Source organism: Mauremys reevesii, linkage group 24, assembly GCF_016161935.1.
Source record: "Mauremys reevesii isolate NIE-2019 linkage group 24, ASM1616193v1, whole genome shotgun sequence".
NCBI classification, from domain to species: Eukaryota; Metazoa; Chordata; order Testudines; family Geoemydidae; genus Mauremys; species Mauremys reevesii.
Genome location: NC_052646.1, coordinates 19995251 through 20015228, shown reverse-complemented (window position 1 = coordinate 20015228; position 19978 = coordinate 19995251). Strand labels below are relative to the sequence as shown.

Sequence of the window (19978 nt, the reverse complement as noted above, 5' to 3'; positions counted from 1 at the left end):
CCCCCGGAGCTGTGGCCAGGCCAGAGCCATGTGTTGCGAGTGCCAGACAGCCCAGCTGGGTGCAAGTCTGTGTGGAGTCTCTGGGGGAGCTGAGGGGCCCCAATGAGAGACGCTAACTGAGCCCGGCTTGGAACCCCACCAGTGCCTGTTTGCTTGGAACAGAGACTGGACTGGAGCGGGCAGTTTTCATAGCCCCCACCCTAACCTTCACCTCCCTGGGTGAACGTCCACCTGCAATCCTGCTGTGACCTATTCCTGTGGTGGATGGGATCTTGTTCTGTGCTAACAGCTGTGATGAACTTGTAACCACAGAAAAAACCCCAGTGAGGGGGTTGAAGGACTGATCAGGGACCTGAGCCCTGCTGGAGCTGGGGGTGAGCTCTGGAAAGCTTATTAGCACAGCCTCTTTTATTGTTTTTAATTTTTTTTTTGCCCTGCTTTCACCTTAAGGCTAAATGTGCTGGCTTAGAAACAGCTGGGGGTTAACTTATACCTGCAGGCAGTTACACTGGTTATAGCCTTGGAGGAGACAAGCAGTACAAGCCGGCACAGGCAGTCTGGCTTGTGGGGGAATTCACAGCGTAGGCAGGGAATGATGCAGCCTGGAAAAACCCCAGTCAGGAGGCCAGAGGCGCAGGTTTCCACCCAAGAGAGGTGACGGCTGGGGAGCCTACAGCAGTTGCCCTTGCTAGACCACGGAGAGGGAACACGGTAAGAGCTGCAGCACACGCATGTTGTTGAAACATGGAGGGGAAAGTGGCTTGTGCTGATTTAGTCCAGGCCGGGCAATTTTTCATTTAAGTAAGGGACGTTCCATATAATATGGAACGGGGCAACCCGGCAGCTCTAGCTGCTCAAGCAACTGCTCGTCTCTGAGTCGTGGTGCCCCTGGCCTGATACCGGCACCCTAGAGGTTTGGGGTAGTGGGCAGCCCCACTGATCAGGCTGCCTGTATTGCTAGCAAGGGCTGGGACTGCAGCTGAAGCAGACACAGCTCAGCTAGCTCCGGTCGCGGAGCAGCAAAGCTGGGGTAGCACACGCTGTGTAAGCCCCCACGGCATCCTGGGTAAATACTGGCCAGGCTGGCCCATACGTCCAGGAGCTGCAGTGCCCCCGTGACTGACGTACAGACGTACCCCGAGGGTAGAACCAGAGCGTCCACACAGGAGGCTATTGCCGGGTGGCTATTCTGCAATAATTTTTCTGGGCTATTTCCCCAGACAGACGAGCCCTCGGCTGACTTTCAGCCCTGATGAAGCGCAGAGGATGCCGGGCAGCAGTCCGCGTGGTTAGCAAACAGCTGAAGCAATGCTGGAGGTGGGCCAGACGTGCGTCTCAAGCCTTTGAGAGGTACCAAACAGTACAGCACGTGGCAAACTTCTGTAGTGTAGACAAGGCCTAAGATTTTCTGCTCAGCCCACACTTACTTCTGTGCCTGCGACCCAGCCCTGACCCGTCCACCAGCCCTGAATTAATGCAAAGTCTTCTGTGAGTGACGAGGTTCAGAAACACAGATTCTGAATCCCAAAATATACATGTTTATTGGAGTAGAAAACAAGCCTGACAAGAGGAGAACACACCGGCTACTGAACATACACATTAGAGTCGCGCTGGCCTGTGGTGAGCAGGCCAAGCAATTACCTTTCAAAGGTATAAACCATCAGTTATTGCAGTGCTATTGCTTGAAATGATCTATTGAGGAGAGGACTGACTGGCTCAGGGGGGCGGAGGATGGGGCAGGGGCCTGTCCCTTTTAGGGGGCACTGGCTCCCACCCGGCCCCAGGGCAGGGGCTGGCTGGCTCGGGGCAGGGAATGGGGCACGTGGCCTGTCCTCTCTAGGTGGCGCCGGCTCCCATCCGGCCCCAGTGGGGACTGGCTGGCTCAGGATGCAAAGGGAGATTTGACGCAGACTGAACAGCGAGTGAGGGACACAAACCCATTTCCTAGCTGGGAGACCTACAGCGTTAATAACGATGCACATGGTGTTTCTATCGGTGACCGGCTTCTCGAGGTCCCCAGGCTAGTCTGGCAGGAGGCTTGGGACAGAGGAGAACAACACAAGGGAGCAGAAATTTGCACGCCCCTGGCTCTGCCCCCACTGTGAAAATGTGTCCCTAGGGCTGCAGGGAAAGCAGCAGTAGCTCCCGCAGCAGACCACACACATTGCAGAGCTGCCAGGCCCAGATTTTCTTCTCCTGTAGGCTAGCGCCGCTGAGCTGAGCTGCCAGGACCTGTGCAGCCCCCCGGGAACGCCCCGTCCCAGGCGGCACGGAGCCTGCTGCTGAGAGGCGAACAAGGGAGCGGAGCTAAAAGACTGAGTGAAGAAGTGAGGGGTGTGGTTTGTTAGCCCACTAGCCTTGGAGTCAGGAGACGCAGGGTGTGTTTCTGGTCTGCTTGGGGTCTCGCTCTGTGCCTCCATTTCCCCTCCCACCTTTTGTCTGTTTGTAAAGTCTTAGGGGCAGGGACCGTCTCTGGCTGTGTCTGGCCAGCGCCCGGAATGCCTGGGTCCCGATCTCAGCCATGGCAGGGACTGTCTCTCGCTGGGTCTGGGCAGCACCTGGCACAACGGGGCCCTGATCCCAGCCTGGGTCTCTAGTAAGTGTTGCTGTAACATAAATAGATAACGGGAAAAGAAACAATATAAGAAAGAAAGAACCATGAGAAGGGAAGTAGAACAGGCCAGGTGCCTGGGCTGGGAATGCACGAAGGAACTCAGGCTCTGCGCCACACATCTACATTCAATCATTTCACTAGGCATCTGTTGACCCAGGTTTATGATGCTGGTTCTTCCAATCTAAGACCCTCTGGTGCGACGACCTCAGCCCAGTCCCAGTGTCAAGTGGAAGCTGGTGGAGTTACGCGCTGGAGGATTACACCAGGGGAGCTTCAAAAGGAAGGACCAGAACAGGGACAAGAACAGCAGAATAAGCACATGGTGCTCGTGAAGCGTGTGCCCTGAGCATTTAGATGCCAGTCCTGGAAATCCTTCCTCGTTTGCGTCGTCTCGTTAGCTTTCCCTGTTGTCATGTGGACTTAGCTCCTGTAGGATTCTTTCGGCACCTTCAGCAGCAGCGTTGAGGAAGCTTTTCAGCAGGACATACGTGGTAGCGAATGAAATTCCACCAGCCACCAAGAGTCCTGCGCCTGCAGCTCCTCCAGACAGCATGAATCCTAGCACCCCTAAAAGCCACAGAGACAAATCAGCTGCTATCAATATGCCGCACCCAACCGAGGACAAGAGCTGCAAGACCATGTTAATGGTAATTTCCTTGGCCAGCCGGGGCTTCATAACGGCCAGCGGGGGTTCCATAATGGCCTTCAGCTCTTCCTCTGGTTTGCCACACTGCCTCGTGAGAGCCGTGAAGGAGACATCATCCAGGCCAAAGACCTGGCAATAATATCTCATGCATATCATCAGGATGGTTACGTCAAGAATGGTGGAGACACTGGGTATGTGAATAACCGCGATAAGAGAAGAGAAAAGAGCTATTTTCCAGATCTGCTTCTGCAGGGCTTCCTTTTTCTTCTGCAAGGTTTGCGGAGAGGTGTTGGGCAGGGCCAGTATCAAAGCCCTGTTCTTGTCACCCGGGAGTGCTTTCTCCATTTTCTCTCGCAAGAGGGGAAAATCGTACTTGTCTAACTCAAATGCAGAGAGGAGGAAAACCTCAGGATTGATCATCCCTCCCTCTTCCAGGCATCTGATGCAGTGGTTACGGATGTTATGCAGTATTTCCTCCTCATTACAGGCGGTGGGCCGGCTATGTCTTTCAGCATCCAAATCTGCATCCACCTTGGAGCGCACAAAGGAATACATCTTCCCTGCCTTCCGGATCTCCCAGGCCAGCTTAGCATACATAGGTGTGAATCCCTCTAAACCCATGATGATGAAGAAGTCGTAGCGGACAAATTTCAGCTGCTGGAGATATGCCTCTGGCTGAAAATCTTCTGTCCCACTTATTGTCAGTCTCCAGAAAGTCATGCTCGGGTGTTTGGGATGCTGATAAGCTGTTGGCTCCATCATCGTTTCTTCCTCCCCGACTGGGGCAGCACCTTCATCTTCATCACATAGTCCCCGCATGGCGTTAATGAAGGACGATTTCCCACAGCCTCGCTCTCCCATAATGGCAATATTTAACCTGGTGTATTCCAAAGCCCACCGCTGCATTATAGAAATCCATGTAGGTACTATTTGAACTCCAGGAGCAGCCCTTGGTTCTCTCATGTCTTTGGCAGTCTGCCCCTGATAACACAAAAACCCAGACCAGATATCGATCATGTTTTCTCAAGGGCAACATTTATAATGTAATCAGCTCACAGGAGAATCACAACAGGCTGAAAGCGTATTGCAACAAGCTGAAGTTAAATTGAACAAAGCCTGGTGGGAAGGGGATCGAGGACAACTTGTCCTTCTTCTTCCCCCACCACCATAGACATCAGATCTTCAAAGATCCCTCACCAGGACCCATGAGAAGTGGCAACATTACCATAAAGGCATATGTCCAGCCCCCTTTCTGCAAGGAAGGTGTGAGATGCATTTGCAGAGGATCCTTTCTGCACGTGCATCCCAGACACACAACTGGAATCTGAAAATCTCTGCCTGTTTTGGAGACCCAGGGCAATTTTGGAGAAGACATACCAAAGTTACACCTTCACAACTTTCAAACAGCAGGAGCATTTGTCTTCAGAATTGGCTTGATCTTTAGAGCACCCTAGGATCTACCAAACAAGTTAGGTTTGATATTTCTGGTTTCAGTAAGTGTGAGTTAAGTATGAGCAAAAACTTTGTGAGTCAAGTGTCTGTGAGCTGGTTACACAGTTTGCAAAATCAGTTTACGGAGCAGTTTGCAAGTGCAGTAGGAAAATTCTGCCCCTCTTTGTGAGCTGGGACACCTGTTGCTGAGAACTCTCAGGGCCAGGTCCTCAACCCCTGTTCTGGTTGGAAATCTGCCCTAAAAAGGAAGCCAATGGTGGGGGAGTGGGCTGTCTTCTAGTAAGAGGGTCATGTAAAGCTGGGCTAACTGGCTCTATGCCACTCACGTCTGCATAGTGCTCTGGGAAGAGGTAAACTGGAGGTTGGAAAAGGTCAGGCCAGAATGCACGGGACTCAAGCTGAACCTCAGCCGCTGGAGCTATCCCTATGGGACTGCTGAAGGTGGCATAATTTAGAGTAACTGTGAGCGTGGCTCAATGTGACAGTTAATCCAGAATAAAGGCGAATGTGAATTTAAAGCAGACCAGCTAGTCTGAATTAACTCCCTACATGAATGCTTTGCAAGTGGATTAAGCTAGCTCCAGATAAAGCACTCTTTCTCAGAATAAGAGCATCCACACATGGAGTTAATCAGGAATCATTCCCTGTGTAGTGGCAGGTCTCAGCTACAGGGGAAAGTCGATCTTAGCTACACAATTTGAGTTATGTTAGTAGCGTAACTCAAATTGATGTTGCTTAGATCTACTTACCGCGGGGTCCACTCTCCCATGGACTCCCCTTACTCATCTCGTTCTGATGGAGTCCCGGAGTCGACGGCAGAGTGATTGGCAGTTGATTTAGCAGGTCTTCACTAGACCTGATAAATCAACCCTGGTGGATCGATTGATCGCCGCAGCATCGATCCGCCCCGTAGTGTAGACCTGCCCAAGGCAAACTCTTAATCCACTTTGGACAAAAGAAAAAGGCACTCTCATTCTGGAATAAGAACATCCCCTAATGGAGTTATTCTGGAATAATTACTCTGCTTTAAATTCACACTTTTCCTTATTCTGGATTAACTTTTGTGTGTAAACAAGCCCTTAAATAAAGCAAATATTAAGTCTCTGCACCAAGAGGCTTTGAGATGTGAAGAAAGAAAGAAAACATGAGAGTTTTCAAAACCTCAATCCTGATTTCTTTTCCCTTTCCAGAGGCCCACATTTGCCTGACAAAGGAATCATTTCAAACGGGCAGCACGGCCGTGTGAAATCCAAAGAGAAAGACCCAGTGACCCAGCCTCCTCCCCTCGAATCGCATGACCTCAGACACACGTGCAAACAAAGAAGGGAAGTGAAATGTTTGGAGCCGTACCGGAGAGGAATGCGCAGGTGGACTGTGGGTGGGATTGGCCACTCCTAGCCCCATGGAGGTTGACGGGGATGCCCGGAGCAGATGTTTGTTCTCCTCTTCGTCTTCTTTATCATCGGACACAGTCTGCCGGGACTCACTTCGAGGCGACTTTTTGTTCAGCCGCAGTTTCCGCAGGGAAGGATAATACATTCGAAGGAGAGCAAATGCTAATATCCCCAGTAACCCGACCAGATCAATCCACCACAGATTGCACAGTGTTGATGGGCTCTGGACAAGCTCAGCATCTGGAAAACACAAAATAATCCCAACGGGACGCAGCATGAGAGACGGGAAATTCCCCTGGGGCATGTGGGGAGGGGGTTAGAAATGTCCCACAGACTCCAGCCCGGCGGCTCTCAGGCATTTCCGTAGTGTGGATCGCAGCTTCCTAGAGAGAGCGTGTAGTGGACACCCTCCCTTCCACAGACCTCACTCCCATTCCCATTTGCCATCACCAAACCTCACCTCCCACCTCGCTGGTTATCGCCTAGATTCCCCCACTCCCCTGCACACAGCTCCACTCCCCACCACGTGGAGCAGTTCCTGGCAGCCCAGCTGCCCAGACCCTTGGACTCATGCAGTGCCCTGGAAGAGGAGCCCTACCCTTCTCCACGGACACTCTCATCCGCACGGAAAACCTGCCCAGATGGGGCTTGACGTGGCAGGTGTAGACCCCATCATCCTCCAGCCGGACGTTCTTAAGTCTCAGGGATGCGTTTCCCTCGTGGAATCTCTCTGGATACAGCTGGGTCCGGCCCCGGTAAGCCTCATCCTGTGTTTCCAGCTGGTCCAGCTGAGAAAAATAGCTGTGAACCAGGAGATCTGGTCCCTCCTTTTCTTCCTTCTTCCAAGTGATGTTCAGTGGCTGGTGGTTTAACTTGGATTGGAAGGAGCAATTCAGGATGACGTCCTCCCCTGGCCTAACGTTGATGGGCCTTTCCATTTCACTGTCACCTGAGAGGGAAACAAACATCCAAACAGGAGAGGGAGTTAGGGCCCGAGCCTGGGACCCCAGAGTCCTGAGACCCCAGAGTCCTTCCTCAACCACAAAACCCCTGGGTGAACTTGGACAAGTCACTAAATTGCCCTGTGCCTCAGTTTCCCCATTTGTACAATAGCAGTAACAGCCCTGTCCTACCAAACAGGGGCCCTGTGAGGAGAAGTACATTAAACTCTGAGAAACGCCTGGATCCTATGGAAATGGAAGAGTGAGAAGTGCCTACAATCGAATCCTAATTTTCCCCCCAATTTTTTTCACCCGTTTTTTCTGAAATGTAGAAGTTACGTACACAGAACACATCTGTGGGGGTTGGACTGAACTGGCTTATGGCCCCTTAGACTTTCCCTGGTGCCCCTTGTTCAGCTCCAGAATCTAAGATCTCATTCTAAGAAAATATCACGCTCTAGCCATTCTGGTTGTGAAACTTATCCAAAAGAAGAGGTGGCATGATTACCGTGTATAAGCCCTTCACATGGAGAAAATACCAGGTACTAATGGGCTCACTAATCTAGCAGAGACAGGCCGACCACGAACCAATGGCTGCCGGTATCTGCCGAGAGCCTGAAACAATCTCTTTGAGACGCAGGAACTGCATTGAGTGTTACCCATTTCTCCCCAGCACACAAAACCCGCATGGAAAATCATACGGCTAGATGGTGCTTTAAGTCGCACTGGGTGTGAAAGTGCGGCTCTGCAGGGGGAGTTCTCCTTCCCTCGCCTGGGAGGTGACAGGTAGAACAGAAAGCAGACAAGGTCAAGGCCAGAGAAGAGTGGCGTTTTTGGTAGATACACTGTGGCTCTGCAATGAGGCGCCCATCTGCCCTGCTGGGTGATCACATGGTACACCGGACCTGGAGTGATTGTCGTGGATGCTACGACCAGGGCACAGGAAGAGGAACCGTACTTAGCACTATAAGTGAAATCTTCTGGGACCAGCTTCCCAGCTCACAGGTGACGTTGCAGAGGTAGGATCCCTCATCCTGGAGGCGAACGTCGCTGAGTCTCAGGGATGCGTTTCCCTGGGGGAATTCTTGTGGATATAGCTGTGTTCGGCCCCTGTAAGCCTCTTCCTGTCCCTCCAGCCAGTTCATCTTCAGATGGAATCTGTGAACCAGGAGACCCTGGCCCTGGGCTCCTTCCTTTGTCCAGGTGATGCTCAGTCGATGGAAGCTTATCTTAAATTTGGATGGGAAGATGCAGGTCAGGGTGACGTTTTTCCCATACTGAGCTGTGATGGCTGTCTCCTCTCCAGAAACCCCTTAAAGGAAAGCAAAGATCAGCGTCAGATTCTTTCATCCTCCAACCTCCACCATGACCCCCAAATCTTTTTCAGAGTCTCTGCTCCCCAGGAGCGAGCCCCCCAGCCTGTAAATTGGGCCAACATACTTTGAATACTAAATGAAAAAGTAGTATGTTCCAAACTGATTAAAGGATGTACTTTTTTAGGTAACAGTGAGCTTGTGGAACTCCCTGCCACATGATGGCATTGAGCCCAGGAGCTTGACAAGATCTAAACAGGGATTGGATGGTTCGCTGGATAACAAGGAGATCCAGAGTTAGAGTAGTTAATGCTAACATACTTTTTGTAAGTGAGTCTGAACCTCATGCTTAAACCAATCTCGAATTTTAAAAGATTAGCATGAGACCTCACGATTCGGGCAGACTATCCACAGCTGTGGATATATATATATACACCTCTACAGCAATATAACGTGACCTGATATAACGTGAATTTGGATATAATGTGGTAAATCATCTCTCTGGGGGTGGGGTGGGGCTGCTCACTCCGGTGGATCAAAGCAAGTTCGATATAATGCGGTTTCACCTATATCGCAGTACGATTTTTTTTGGCTCCCGATAACAGTGTTATATCGGGGTAGAGGGGTGTGTGTGTGTGTGTTTGTGTGTGTGTATACGTTTTAAACACACAACTGTGCACAGCAAAAATGATTGTGAAGCTTGGCTGAGGTGGTGGAGTCAGAGGGTGGAAGAGGGTTGGATATTTCCCAGGGAGCCTTACTGCTAAATGATGAACTAGCACTCAGCTGAGCCCTCAAGGGTTAACTCATTGTTGTTAATGTAGCCTCACACTCTACAAGGCTGTGCAAATGGAGGGAGGAGACACAACAGGCGCATGGCAGTGGCTGCAAACATTCCCTGCGGAAAGTGACCGTGATGATGAACCCAGGCTATTCCACTGGAGCGCACCACTCCCTCCACTTTCCAAAGTGATGGGTGATGCATGTGTGTGTGAGACAGAGACACACACACTGTGTGTGTGTGTGTGAGAGAGAGAGAGAGAGACATACACTGTGTCTGTCTGTGTGTGCATGAGAGAGAGAAGGAAAGACACACGCTGTGGGGGGGGGAGAGGGAGAGACAGAGACACACACCATGTGTGTAAGTGTGTGCGTGTGAGAGAGAGACGAGCATTGCCCCTTTAAATACACTGACCCCACTCTAAGTACATTGCCTTTTTAAGTAGATCAGCAACATGAGACAGGTTTCAGAGTAACAGCCGTGTTAGTCTGTATCCGCAAAAAGAACAGGAGTCCTTGTGGCACCTTAAAGACTAACAAATTTATTTTAGCATGAGCTTTCGTGAGCTGCAGCTCACTTCTTCGGATGCATAGAATGGAACACACAGACGGGATATTTATACATACATGAAAAGGTGGAAGTATGCATACCAACAGGCAGAGTCTAATCAATTGAGATGAGCTATCGTTAGCAGGAGGAAAAAAATCTTTTTGAAGTGATAATTAAGATGGCCCATAGAAGGTGTGAGGAGAAATAGATTCAGTTGGTGTAATGACCCAACCATTCCCAGTCTTTGTTTAGGACACAGTTAATAGTATCTAGTTTGCATAACTCCCTCCCTCCTGAGCCCTGTCGTGTCCCCGCCTGCTCTGTGGAGATGGGGTAAGCAGGGGGCAGCAGCAGGGAGCAGGGGGACACCCTGATATTAGCCCCCCTTTTCCCCCGCCGCCCCGCACAGCAGGCAGGAGGCTCCCGGGAGCAGCTCCCAGGCAGACGGCAGGAGCAGCACATGGCAGTGGGGGGTGGGACACCTGAACTGCCGGCAGTCAATAGCCTGCTGGGTGACTGCTGTACGGGGACCCTGGGGGAGCTGATGGGGGGGCTGCCAGCCCACCCAGGTTCCAAGCCCCCACCACTAGCTCCGACAGCTGCTCTTCCTGCAAGCAGGGGACAAAGCAGGCGGCTGCCAAACGACGTTAGAAGGGAGCATTGCACAACTTTAAACGAGCCTGTTCCCGAACTGACCAGCGACGTAACAACGACAGCTCGTTAACCGGGACGCCGTTCAGTGGGGAGTTACTGTAATAACACACAGCACTGAGCCCCGTGGGGCCTGGGGCCAGGGCTGGGGTTCGTGTGCGTTACCGTGATACACCTAATAAACAGCAATCAGAATGGACAGTACCGAGCAAAGTGGGACCCTGGATTGTGACAAGGGATCTGGGGCCTGGAAGTCGTTCTCACCAGCGTCCTGACTAACAGATAAGATGCAGGCGAGCGGAGCTGGAATACTTACAGCAGAGCGTCCACAGCACAATCGAGTGAAGTGAGCAAACAAGACTGACTCTCGTCATGGTGAAGGCAGGACGGTCTCTGAAGGGCTGGTTCCTGCCCGAGGGGATCTGCTGAACGTCAGGAATGGAGGCGCAGGGTGCGATTCCCCTCGGGCTCACCCCGGTAGCGCTCAGGCGTAACGCCGGGCCGGTTCCGATCTCTCATCTCCTATGTCATTTACTAGCCAGGAAAGCAAAGGGGGTGAGAAGTATTTGGCAGGTGCTGTGGAAACGCCTTTAACAAATGCAGACCTGGTTTCTCACTGATGCTCACACCCTTTTCCCTGGGTGTAAATTACATTGAATGCAATTCCCTAGCAGGAATCCAGTTCTCTCTGACATCCCATGAGAAGCCGAAATGAAGCACCAGCCCTCTAGAGCAGCGGCTCTCACCCTTCCCAGATCACTGTCGTTCCCCTTGCAGGAGTCTGATTTGTCTTGCTACCCCCAAGGTTCACCTCACTTCAAACCGACTTGTCACAAAATCAGACATAAAAGTACAAGTGTCACAGCCGCACTGTTACTGACAAAGTGTTTCCTTTCTCGTTGTTACCATGTAATTATAAAATAAATTGATTGGGATGTAAATATTGCACGTGCATTTCAGTGGGCAGTCTAGAGAGCAGTCTAAACGTGTCATTGTCTGTATGAAATTTCACGTCGCTGGTGCTTTTTATGTAGCTTGTTGTAAAATCAGGCAAATATCCAGATGAGTTGATGTACCCCTGCGAGACTCCCAGGGGACGTGAACCCTGGCTGAGAACCACTGGTCTAGCGAAAGGGGATCGTTTTCTATTACAAATACAAAATGGGGGAGGGGTGTTTCTGTGCTGGGAACTGAGGGCTTGTGCCTCTCCCAGAGAACGTGTCTTCCCGATCAGACCGGAGAGCCTCCCCCATGGCCACATGCTGCCCGGGGTCCTGCAAAGGGTGGCCTCACCCTGGCTAACTCGATGGCCCGTGTGGAGCGCTGATAGCAGAGCCCAGCTCTGTGCCATTATTCATCGGTATGTGGCGTTTAGGACACCTAAAATGGCTGCTAGTCAGGTACTGCTATAGTGCCTCTTTGGCCTTCAAACAACCAGCCCCCGACAAAACAAGACCCAAAGTCAAGAAAGGCCACTTACCGGCTTCCCTCCCGGGAGCCCCAGGTGCCCCAACTCTGCAAAGAGCTCACAGAATCATCTGTGTTCGGTTTCCCATCGCTCTCCTGGCCTCTCTCCCACCGACGCCGAGCAGGGTGAATAATCTGGAAAGTGAAAGCAACTGGCAGGTCTTTTTCCTGTTTGTCTTTGAAAGCAGCGAGCAAACAGCTCAGTTCCAGCACTGCCGGCTCCCCAGCCAACGAGCCAGGACTTAGATCCCAACCAAGAATCCTGAATATCACAGATGGTGGGAGATTAGGGGCAGGTGTGCGCTAGAAATTGACATCAGCACAACTGCACCCCTGTAGCACATCTGGGGAGACCATCTAAACCGACGGGAGAGAGCTCGCCCCATAACTCCACCTCTGTGAGAGACGCTAGTTACGTCGGCGGGAGACACTCTCCCATTCACACAGAGCTGTCTACACTGCGGGGGGGGGGGTGATGTGGATTTTTCACACACACCCCCAAGCGACGCAGTACGTGTGTAGTGTAGCCCTGGCCAAAGAGCTGAAGGTGACGCTGCGAAATGTCCTGGGAGGACGCTCTGTGACTCTTGCCAGAGGGTTTACGTGTGCCCTGATGGGGTCCCCTGGCAGAGAGCTGCGCTAGCTTGGCCGGAACTGGTCAGTCTCAAGCTAAGAGGGCTTGTGCGTACCCAGTGCTTGGCTAGGAAACCAAACATCCAGAGAGCGCTGCAGGGAGCAGAGTTAGCGATCCAGTACTAACGGGCGCTCTCCCTGGGCACTCAGGGCTGCCCCGATGCCCAATACCGGCACTAGGGGGCACTGTGCTGGAGGGAGCACGGTGGGGGCTCTCCCTTGGCAGGCAGGGCCGGCCCCGATGCCCCAGGGTGGCACTAGGGGGCGCTGTGCTGCAGGGGGCAGGGTGGGGGCTCTCCCCTGTGGGCAGAGCTGGGCGCAATGCCCCAGGCGGCGCTAGGGGTCACCGATCTCCTTTCTGTGGTGTTTCCATTGAATCATGGCCATGTCGGGCTGGATGGGATCATCACGTCCAGCCCCCTGTACCAAGGCAGGACCAAGCAAACCCAGACCTGCCCTGGCAGGGGTTCGTCCAGCCCCAGCGGGGCTAGGCGGCCTTGCTAGATGTGTCATTTGTGGGTCGCGGTGGGTGGCCAGGGAATTGTCACTCTTAGCTGACCAGTTGAACACGTCTGTGCCTCCCAGCTTCTTGCCATGGCTTCAGCTCTCTCTGGAGTAAGGGCTGATGGGGGCAGTCCCCTAGTTCTGGGGGGCCGACAGTGATACGCTCATGGACTCCCTCCCGAGGGGTCACTGTTTCATAACCCCAAGACATGTGCGATTTCACCTTGGCCCATTAGCTGCTGGTTACAGGTGTCTGGGTGCGTTTGGGGTGGTGATCCTGGGCTGCCTCTCTCAAAGGCAGAAGGAAACGGTGCCTCTTGGGCTAACCCTGGAGGGGGCTGTTTGGGCCTCGCATCATTTATTTATTTATTAGATGTATTATGGTAGCTCCAGGGTGCTCTAATCATGGACCAGGACCCCCACTGTGCTAGGTGCTGTACATCATTATAGCAATTTAATAGGTGTATTATGGTAGCACCCGGGAACCCCAGGCATGGCCCATGGCATGACCCCCATTGTGCAAGGTGCTGTGCATAATATTGCTATATATTAGGTGTATTGCAGTAGCACCCAGGCACCCCAGTGCTGGGCCTGGACCCCACTGCGCCAGGTGCTGTACGGACACAGAACAAAGCCAGTCCTTGCCCCAAAGACCCTCCAGTCTAAGAGAAGAGATGCCAGCTGGACGGAAAGGGGAGGGCAAGGAAATCCCACGCCAGTCTACCCCAGCAGGATGTTTACAGGGAGATCCCCCCAAGCGTGAAGGAGAGCGGGGGAGGGGGGATCCCAGTGGGCAATGGCGGCTGGCAGCACAAGCCGACCCGAGGTGGGAGTGCGAGCGAGAGATGAAAGGTCGGGTGAGGATTGGCCGCGAAGGCCCGTCAGAGCAAAGAGAAGCAGCTGACGTTTGAGGTGCTGGAGAAGGGGGAGCCAGTGCAGGGCTGCAAAGCAAAGAGAGGGGTGATGCAGGCGAAGCAGCGGGCTTGGGGAGTGATCTCTGCAGCAGCTTTCTGAATGCCAGGCTGGGTAGGGATGGTGTCCCTGGCCTCTCTTTGCCAGCAGCTGGGAATGGGCGACAGTGGATGGGTCACTTGATGATTCCCTGTTCCGTTCATTCCCTCTGGGGCACCTGGCACTGGCCAGAGGACAGGATACTGGGCTAGACGGACCTTTGTTCTGACCCAGTCTGGCCGTTCTTATATTCTTATGCATCTGAGCCGGGTGGGATTGCATTTGTCAAGGCTGGAGAAGGGGATGTCACAGCAATCGAGGTGTGAACCAGGAGGAGTTTTAGCTCAGTGGATGGATGGGAAAGGCCATTTCTAGGGCATCTATTTTGGGGGGTTTGTTTTTCTCAGAATTTATTTTTTAGCAATTTCGCAGTTCTATGTAGAGGTCCAAAAATCGGACGTTGATTTTGTATATACTCCAAAGAGTAATGTCTGTTATATGCAATGCTCATTACAATAGTATAGACTTGGGCTTGGCAGAATTCAACTAAGAATATTAATGTTTATTTTTAAGCCTTTTGTTTGTTTTGTATCTATTTAAATTTTCACAGTTGCGGGAAAGTATGAAGGGGGATCAGATACTAAGTGTTTAATGACAGTAGATGCTGAGATTCAAAAAGCGAAAGCTTTATTACCATAAAAACACAAATTGACAATATCGCATGTCAAACTACACCAAGTAAAGAGTCTTAAATCAAACTCTGATAAGTTCTCAAGCAGCGTTTCTCTGACTCTGCCGGTCTGTACATCTCAGTCATTATCAATGGAAGTATTTTTTCCTCCCTTTGTGGGTGTCCGGTGAAATTGACGCTTACCGACATTTACCAGTAAAAACGAATCCTTCCACGCCTGTAACAAACAATCTCTCTTTGTAACGTTTCCTGGTACGCGTTTACTGTAGTCCTGATTTAAACAGCACAATGGCAAAGAACACTAGCGAACCTCGGGTGCACCAGCAGAGCCTACAGAGAGAAATTAATGCGCCACATGACCAAGCAGTTTAGAAACCACACCCCTGCAGTCAGCGTTACCGCTCGGTGTAGATGCAAGTAAACGTTTCTGGTGTTCTGGTGGGATGTGCTGGATAAACACCATTTTGGTTTTGTATCAGTTCAAAGAGCGCAGCGATTGTCTTGGTTCAGCCACGTAGTTGTTATTGCTCAATATGCTACACAATCTGTCCCAGCTTGTATTGAGCTGTGGTATTCTGATGCCTTTCCCAGGCTTGAAGACGCGCTCTGTGTCAGCTCCGAAGCAGCCCAGGATCAACATCCCAAACGTCTCTCTCCCCAGCAGGAGTGGGTTCAATAAAAGCTATTCTCTCCCCGGCCTTGTCTCTGATATCCTGGAACCAGCACGGCTACAACAAAGCTACAAACAACACCATCGTGTTGTCATTTTCTAAGATGGCTCTGGCTATTCTCGTTAGATGTACAAATGGCCAGTCCCTTTGAATCTTGTTAAACTCTTCGCCTTAATAGAAGATCATAGAATATCAGGGTTGGAAGGGACCTCAGGAGGTCATCTAGTCCAACCCCCAAACGACATCATGGGGTGGTGATGTTCCCTGTAATTTTTTCATGTCCATGTGTGGAATGACTTTTTTTACGTGCACCACTATGATACATCACCTCCACATTGGCGCACATAACAAAAGTTACTCCACACATGGACAGTGTGTGGCGGGGCTGGGGCCGAGGGGTTGGAGCAGAGGGTTTGGGTGCAGGAGGGTGAGGGCTCCGGCTGGGGGTGCAGGCTCTGGGGTGGGGTGGGGAATGAGAGGTTCAGGGTGCAGGAGGGGGTTCAGGGATGGGGCAATGGCTTGGGGTCTGGGGTGAGGGCTCTGGCTGGGAGTGTGGGCTCTGGGGTGGGGCTGATGAAGGGAGGGCACCGCTCCCCCCGGCTGCAGCAGCTCCAGTTTCGGGCTGGCGGGCAGAGGTGCGTCTCTCCCGGCCACGGAAGCTCTGGGTTGGGGCCGGCTGGCAGAGGCTCCTCTCCCCGGGCCACCACAGCTTCGGGGCTTGGGGAGAGGCATCTCTCCTCACCGCAGTCCTGAGCCCCTGTGCGGGGCTTTAATAGGTAGCTGTGCGGCCGTGTGGACGCGCAGCTGAGCAGGAACTTAGGTGAGTTCCACACGCTGTGTGAAAAAGGAGCTCCTTTCCTCGGGTGTGAATTTCCCAACCTTTAATTTTATTAAATGCCCCCTTGCTCTTGTGTTAGGGGAGGGGGAAGACAGAAGCTCCTGATCTCACTTCTCTGTCCCAGTCGTTATTTTATAGACTTTTATCCTGTCCCCTCTTCTTCGTCTCCTTTCTAAGGGAACCCCATTTTTTTTTCAATCTTTGTCCATAAGCAAGTTTTTCCTCATACCTTCATCATTCTCATGGTCCTTCTCTAAACCCACTCTAGTTCTGTCCTGTCCTTTTGGAGATTTATATGAATATTTTCAGTATTATAACTTGAAGCTAGGGCTGGTTTCTGACAGGGCCACCCAGAGGATTCAGGGGGCCTGGGGGCCTCGGTGGCAAGGGCTCTCCGCTTCAGCGGTAATTCGGCGGCGGGGGGTCCTTCCACTCCGGGACCCGCCACCGAAGTGCTCCGAAGACCCGCAGCGGGGGGCCCCCACTGCCGAATTACCACCAAAGACCCAGCTCTTCAGCAGCGGGTCCCGGAGCGGAAGGACCCCCCGTCGCTGAATTACTGCCAAAGAGCCAGAGTGGAAGGACCCCCCCGCCGGCGAAGACCAGGAGAAGAAGAAGCTCCAGGGGCCCAGGCCTTGCGAGAGTTTTCCAGGGACCCTCGGAGCAAGTGAAGGACCTTCTTGCCCCCCCCCACCCCTGGATGGCCCTGCTTTCTGACTCTGCATGGCTGCTTTTTCCTTGCACAAGATTTTTGGGGAACAAGAGCTCAGCCAGCCAAACGACTCCCAAATTCTTGCTGTAATATTTCCTCTAGGAGAGGGAAGTCGTGTCGGCCATATTCAAAGTTAGACAGGAGAAAAACCTGCGGGGAAGTCACCCCTTCTCCCTGCAAGCGTTTCATGCAGCTGTCTTTGATTTGCTGCAGAATTCGCTTTTCATTATAGGTAGAAGGCCGATTCCTCCGGGCAGCAAGCAACTCCCTGTCCACCTTGGAGCGCACAAAATAAACCTTCTTCCCTGCTCGCTGGATCTTCCGGGCCAGGCCGGCATGGGTGGCTGTGAAGTGATGGGAGGAAAAGATGAGGAACGCATCGTATTGGCTCAAATTGAAGAAATCGAGGTCCATGTCTGATTGACGTGTCTTCGACCCAAACCCCGGCAGGTCCCATATTGTAACATTGGGCTGATTGGGAAGCTGGTAAGAAGTCGGTACCATGGTCGTTTCCACCACCCCGGTTTTAGCAGCACCTTCCTCTTCGTCACCCAGGCCTCTAATGGCATTGACAAAGGATGATTTCCCAGCCCCCGTCTTCCCCAGGAGAGCGACGCTTCTCATGGTGTTTTGTGATGACCCTCCATCCGCCCGCTGTGCAGACTCTGCTTCAGAAATGTCACTCGCATCAGAAGTGAACTTGTCACTCCAGAAGTCCGCGCTATCCCCGTCAAAGCCCAGTCGCTGGCCTTTGAAAAGGAAAAGAAACATTTCAATTAGAGTTGGCTTTAAAATTCACTGTCAGACATGAAACTCTCAACTCTTATTTCAGCCTTCAGTGACATTCCATAGGGGGGTGGCTGGGCTGTTCCCCACGCGGGGCTGAGACGTGGCTGTGGGCTGCCAATTCATAATTCCCTGGGGGGCATTGCCAGCCTCTGTCATTTACAGCATCTGTTAGGCAGGGCTTGGAAATATCCAGTACATGCCCTTATCTGTCCCTGCCCCTACCTGAAGCTGTTGGCTTGTTCTCCAGAATCGCGGTGTGACGGGGTAGACTAGGCCCTGAGGCCCCCTACTGGAGGAACCCCTGCTGGGTCCTGCCACACCCTGCCCCAGAAAAAAAAAGAGCAGTAGAGAGGTCCTCCAAGCAGGCTAGAGTGGCTGCAGGGGGCAGCAGCCAATCAGGGGCCAGAAGGGCCATATAAAAGGAGCTGCAGACCAGAGCAGCAGGCAGTTGCTGTGTGGCGCTCAAGGAGTGAAGACTGGTAGAGTAGCAGTTCTGCGGGCAGCTCAGTGTGGAGAGCTCACGGCAAGCAGGACAGAGCCCTGAGGTGAGGGCGAAGACGGCACAGCGCTGCGGGGAAGTGGCCCAGGGAAATAAAGCAGCTGTGGGACTAAAATGAACAGATGCCGCAGACAGCTGCTAGCTACAGGGTCCCTGGGCTGGGACCCAGAGTAGTGGGTGGGCCTGGATCCCCCACAACCTCCATTAGCCACTGCGGGGGAAAGGCCTGGACTTTGAGATGCCCCAGAAGGGGAACTGAGCTGAAGCCAGAAAGGCCCTGAGGGGGTGAAGGCATTGCCTCCAGGAAAGGATCCCTGAGGCACCGCTCCACTGCAGAGCAGGGAACAAACTGAGAGACACTACAGAGGGCCCCAGGAGAGACCCCCTGTTGGACTTGTACCCCGGAAGGGGTTTGTTTTGTTTCTTACACACAGAGCATGTGCGACCGGCCAGAGGGCTGAGTCACTGAAGAGCCACCAAAAACAAAGAGTGCAGGCACATGCACTCAGCCAGGGGGCGCTCACGAGGGGTGAGTGCATCCTGTTACATGCAACTTTCCTTTTCTTTTTTTCATGTAACTCTCTATCTGTTATGCTTGTGAAAACACCCTCAAAATAATGGGCCGAGGGTAATGGATGGAGAGAGAAGTCTACAGACAGCCTGGGACAACAGATGTCAGAGAAGGGACTCCCCAGGTGTAACTGATACAGCAACTCCTGCCTGAGTTTGCAGAGAGCCTGAGACCATCGCTAGGATAGCAGGGGGCTGTGGGTCAGGATCAGGCAGCACCAGCAGAGCTGTGGAGGGAGCCCAGGGCTGGAGTAGCAGCGGGGCTGTGGGTCAGGACTCAGGATCACTGGCAGAGCTGTGAGGGTGGGGAGCTCAGGGATGGGGTGGCAGAGGGGCTGCAGGTCAGGACTGAGCTGTGTTGCTGCCTTTTTTTAGTGTCTCTTTCCCTTCCCTTCTGCACACACAAGTTTGATTTACACATGGAAGTGGCCTTTTACCATAGATCACACTCTATCCACAGCCCAGGGTGGCTGGGAGCCAGGAGACAGCATGTGTGTGGGGTGGGGGCAGGGAGGGCAGCTGGAATGTGCGGCGGGAGATTTCCCTTCGCAGCCACTAACAGACCCACTTGATGCTTTTATCTCAGCTCCCGGCTCTGTGGGGAAAGCTGCTTTCAGCCTTCTGAGCTCCCCTGGGGCTGCCTGCCTGGGTTCAGGCGTTCGCTCCCAGCGGCAGGGCCGAGGTTCCCCGGGGGGACAGGAAATTTACTAACAGATCCAAGTCCAGAACCTGGTCTCCGGGTGTCTCCTGCCTCTTCAGCTGGATGGGATGGTCGGGAATCGGGGCCTGTAGCAGAGCTGGTCTCTGGGCGCAGCCCCCCTGGAGAAGGCTGCCTACAATTGGCCACCCCACCTGATTAGCTGGACGTCTCAGCAGCCCAGCTCCGAAGAAGCAGCAGTTTGTGGGCTGCTAAGCAGGAGACTTTAAAGCTTTTTTGTAGCAGATTGCACAACCAGGAACCAATCCCGCTCTCCGGCAGCAAATTATAAAAAAGGCAGCAGCGAGCACCTGGATAAGCCCCAAAACAAGCAACACGCTGCTTAAAGAAACAACTAAGCAATTACATGCAGAGTGAAGCCAATTTACGTTTGCTGGGAGCGGCGCCTGCTTGTTCCTAGCCCTGCTCCAGCTTGGCTTCTCTCCAGGGAACCTGGCTCCACCCGCAGCCCGAGTCCCTGATTTCCGACGGGGAGTAACGCACAAGCAAACCCGCCCCAGAACTTGTATTAGAGTCCAAACGCAGAGCGGGGCTGCCTGTAGCACTGGGCACTGCCACACCCTGCCCGAAATCAGGGCTGCATATTGCTGGGCA

General features: G+C 52.8%; 2 protein-coding genes across 4 annotated transcripts; both read right to left on the bottom strand.

Annotated features, from left to right (window-relative positions):
- Positions 1-1542: 1542 nt before the first annotated feature.
- Positions 1543-19556, bottom strand: LOC120390136. Of its 3 annotated transcripts, none has more exons than XM_039512471.1 (7): positions 19519-19556; positions 11822-11943; positions 10658-10875; positions 8006-8359; positions 6705-7055; positions 6063-6346; positions 1543-4241 (listed from the first exon to the last, which is right to left on the bottom strand). In XM_039512471.1, the coding sequence occupies exons 3-7, from the start codon at positions 10713-10715 to the stop codon at positions 3009-3011; spliced, it is 2280 nt and encodes a 759-aa protein (XP_039368405.1). In that variant the 5' UTR covers positions 10716-10875; positions 11822-11943; positions 19519-19556; the 3' UTR covers positions 1543-3008. The 3 variants fall into 3 exon arrangements, with proteins under 3 accessions (XP_039368405.1, XP_039368406.1, XP_039368407.1); XM_039512472.1 differs by lacking the exon at positions 19519-19556 and adding an exon at positions 19396-19428; XM_039512473.1 differs by lacking the exon at positions 19519-19556 and having other exon boundaries at positions 10658-10863; positions 11822-12174.
- On the bottom strand, positions 16740-17579 carry LOC120390104 (interferon-inducible GTPase 5-like). The gene has a single exon (XM_039512416.1). The coding sequence runs from the start codon at positions 17577-17579 to the stop codon at positions 16863-16865; it is 717 nt and encodes a 238-aa protein (XP_039368350.1). The 3' UTR covers positions 16740-16862.
- Positions 19557-19978: the final 422 nt, after the last annotated feature.

Excerpts from the sequence above, each read along its gene's own strand:
- LOC120390104 (XM_039512416.1), bottom strand. The coding sequence starts at position 17,579 with ATGTTTCTTTTCCTTTTCAAAGGCCAGCGACTGGGCTTTGACGGGGAT.
- LOC120390136 (XM_039512471.1), bottom strand. The coding sequence starts at position 10,715 with ATGACGAGAGTCAGTCTTGTTTGCTCACTTCACTCGATTGTGCTGTGG. Across the intron at positions 8,360-10,657 it reads TGTGCTGTGGACGCTCTGCT|GGGTTTCTGGAGAGGAGACA; the intron begins GTAAGTATTCCA and ends CTTTCCTTTAAG. Across the intron at positions 7,056-8,005 it reads GATTTCACTTATAGTGCTAA|GTGACAGTGAAATGGAAAGG; the intron begins GTACGGTTCCTC and ends TTTCCCTCTCAG.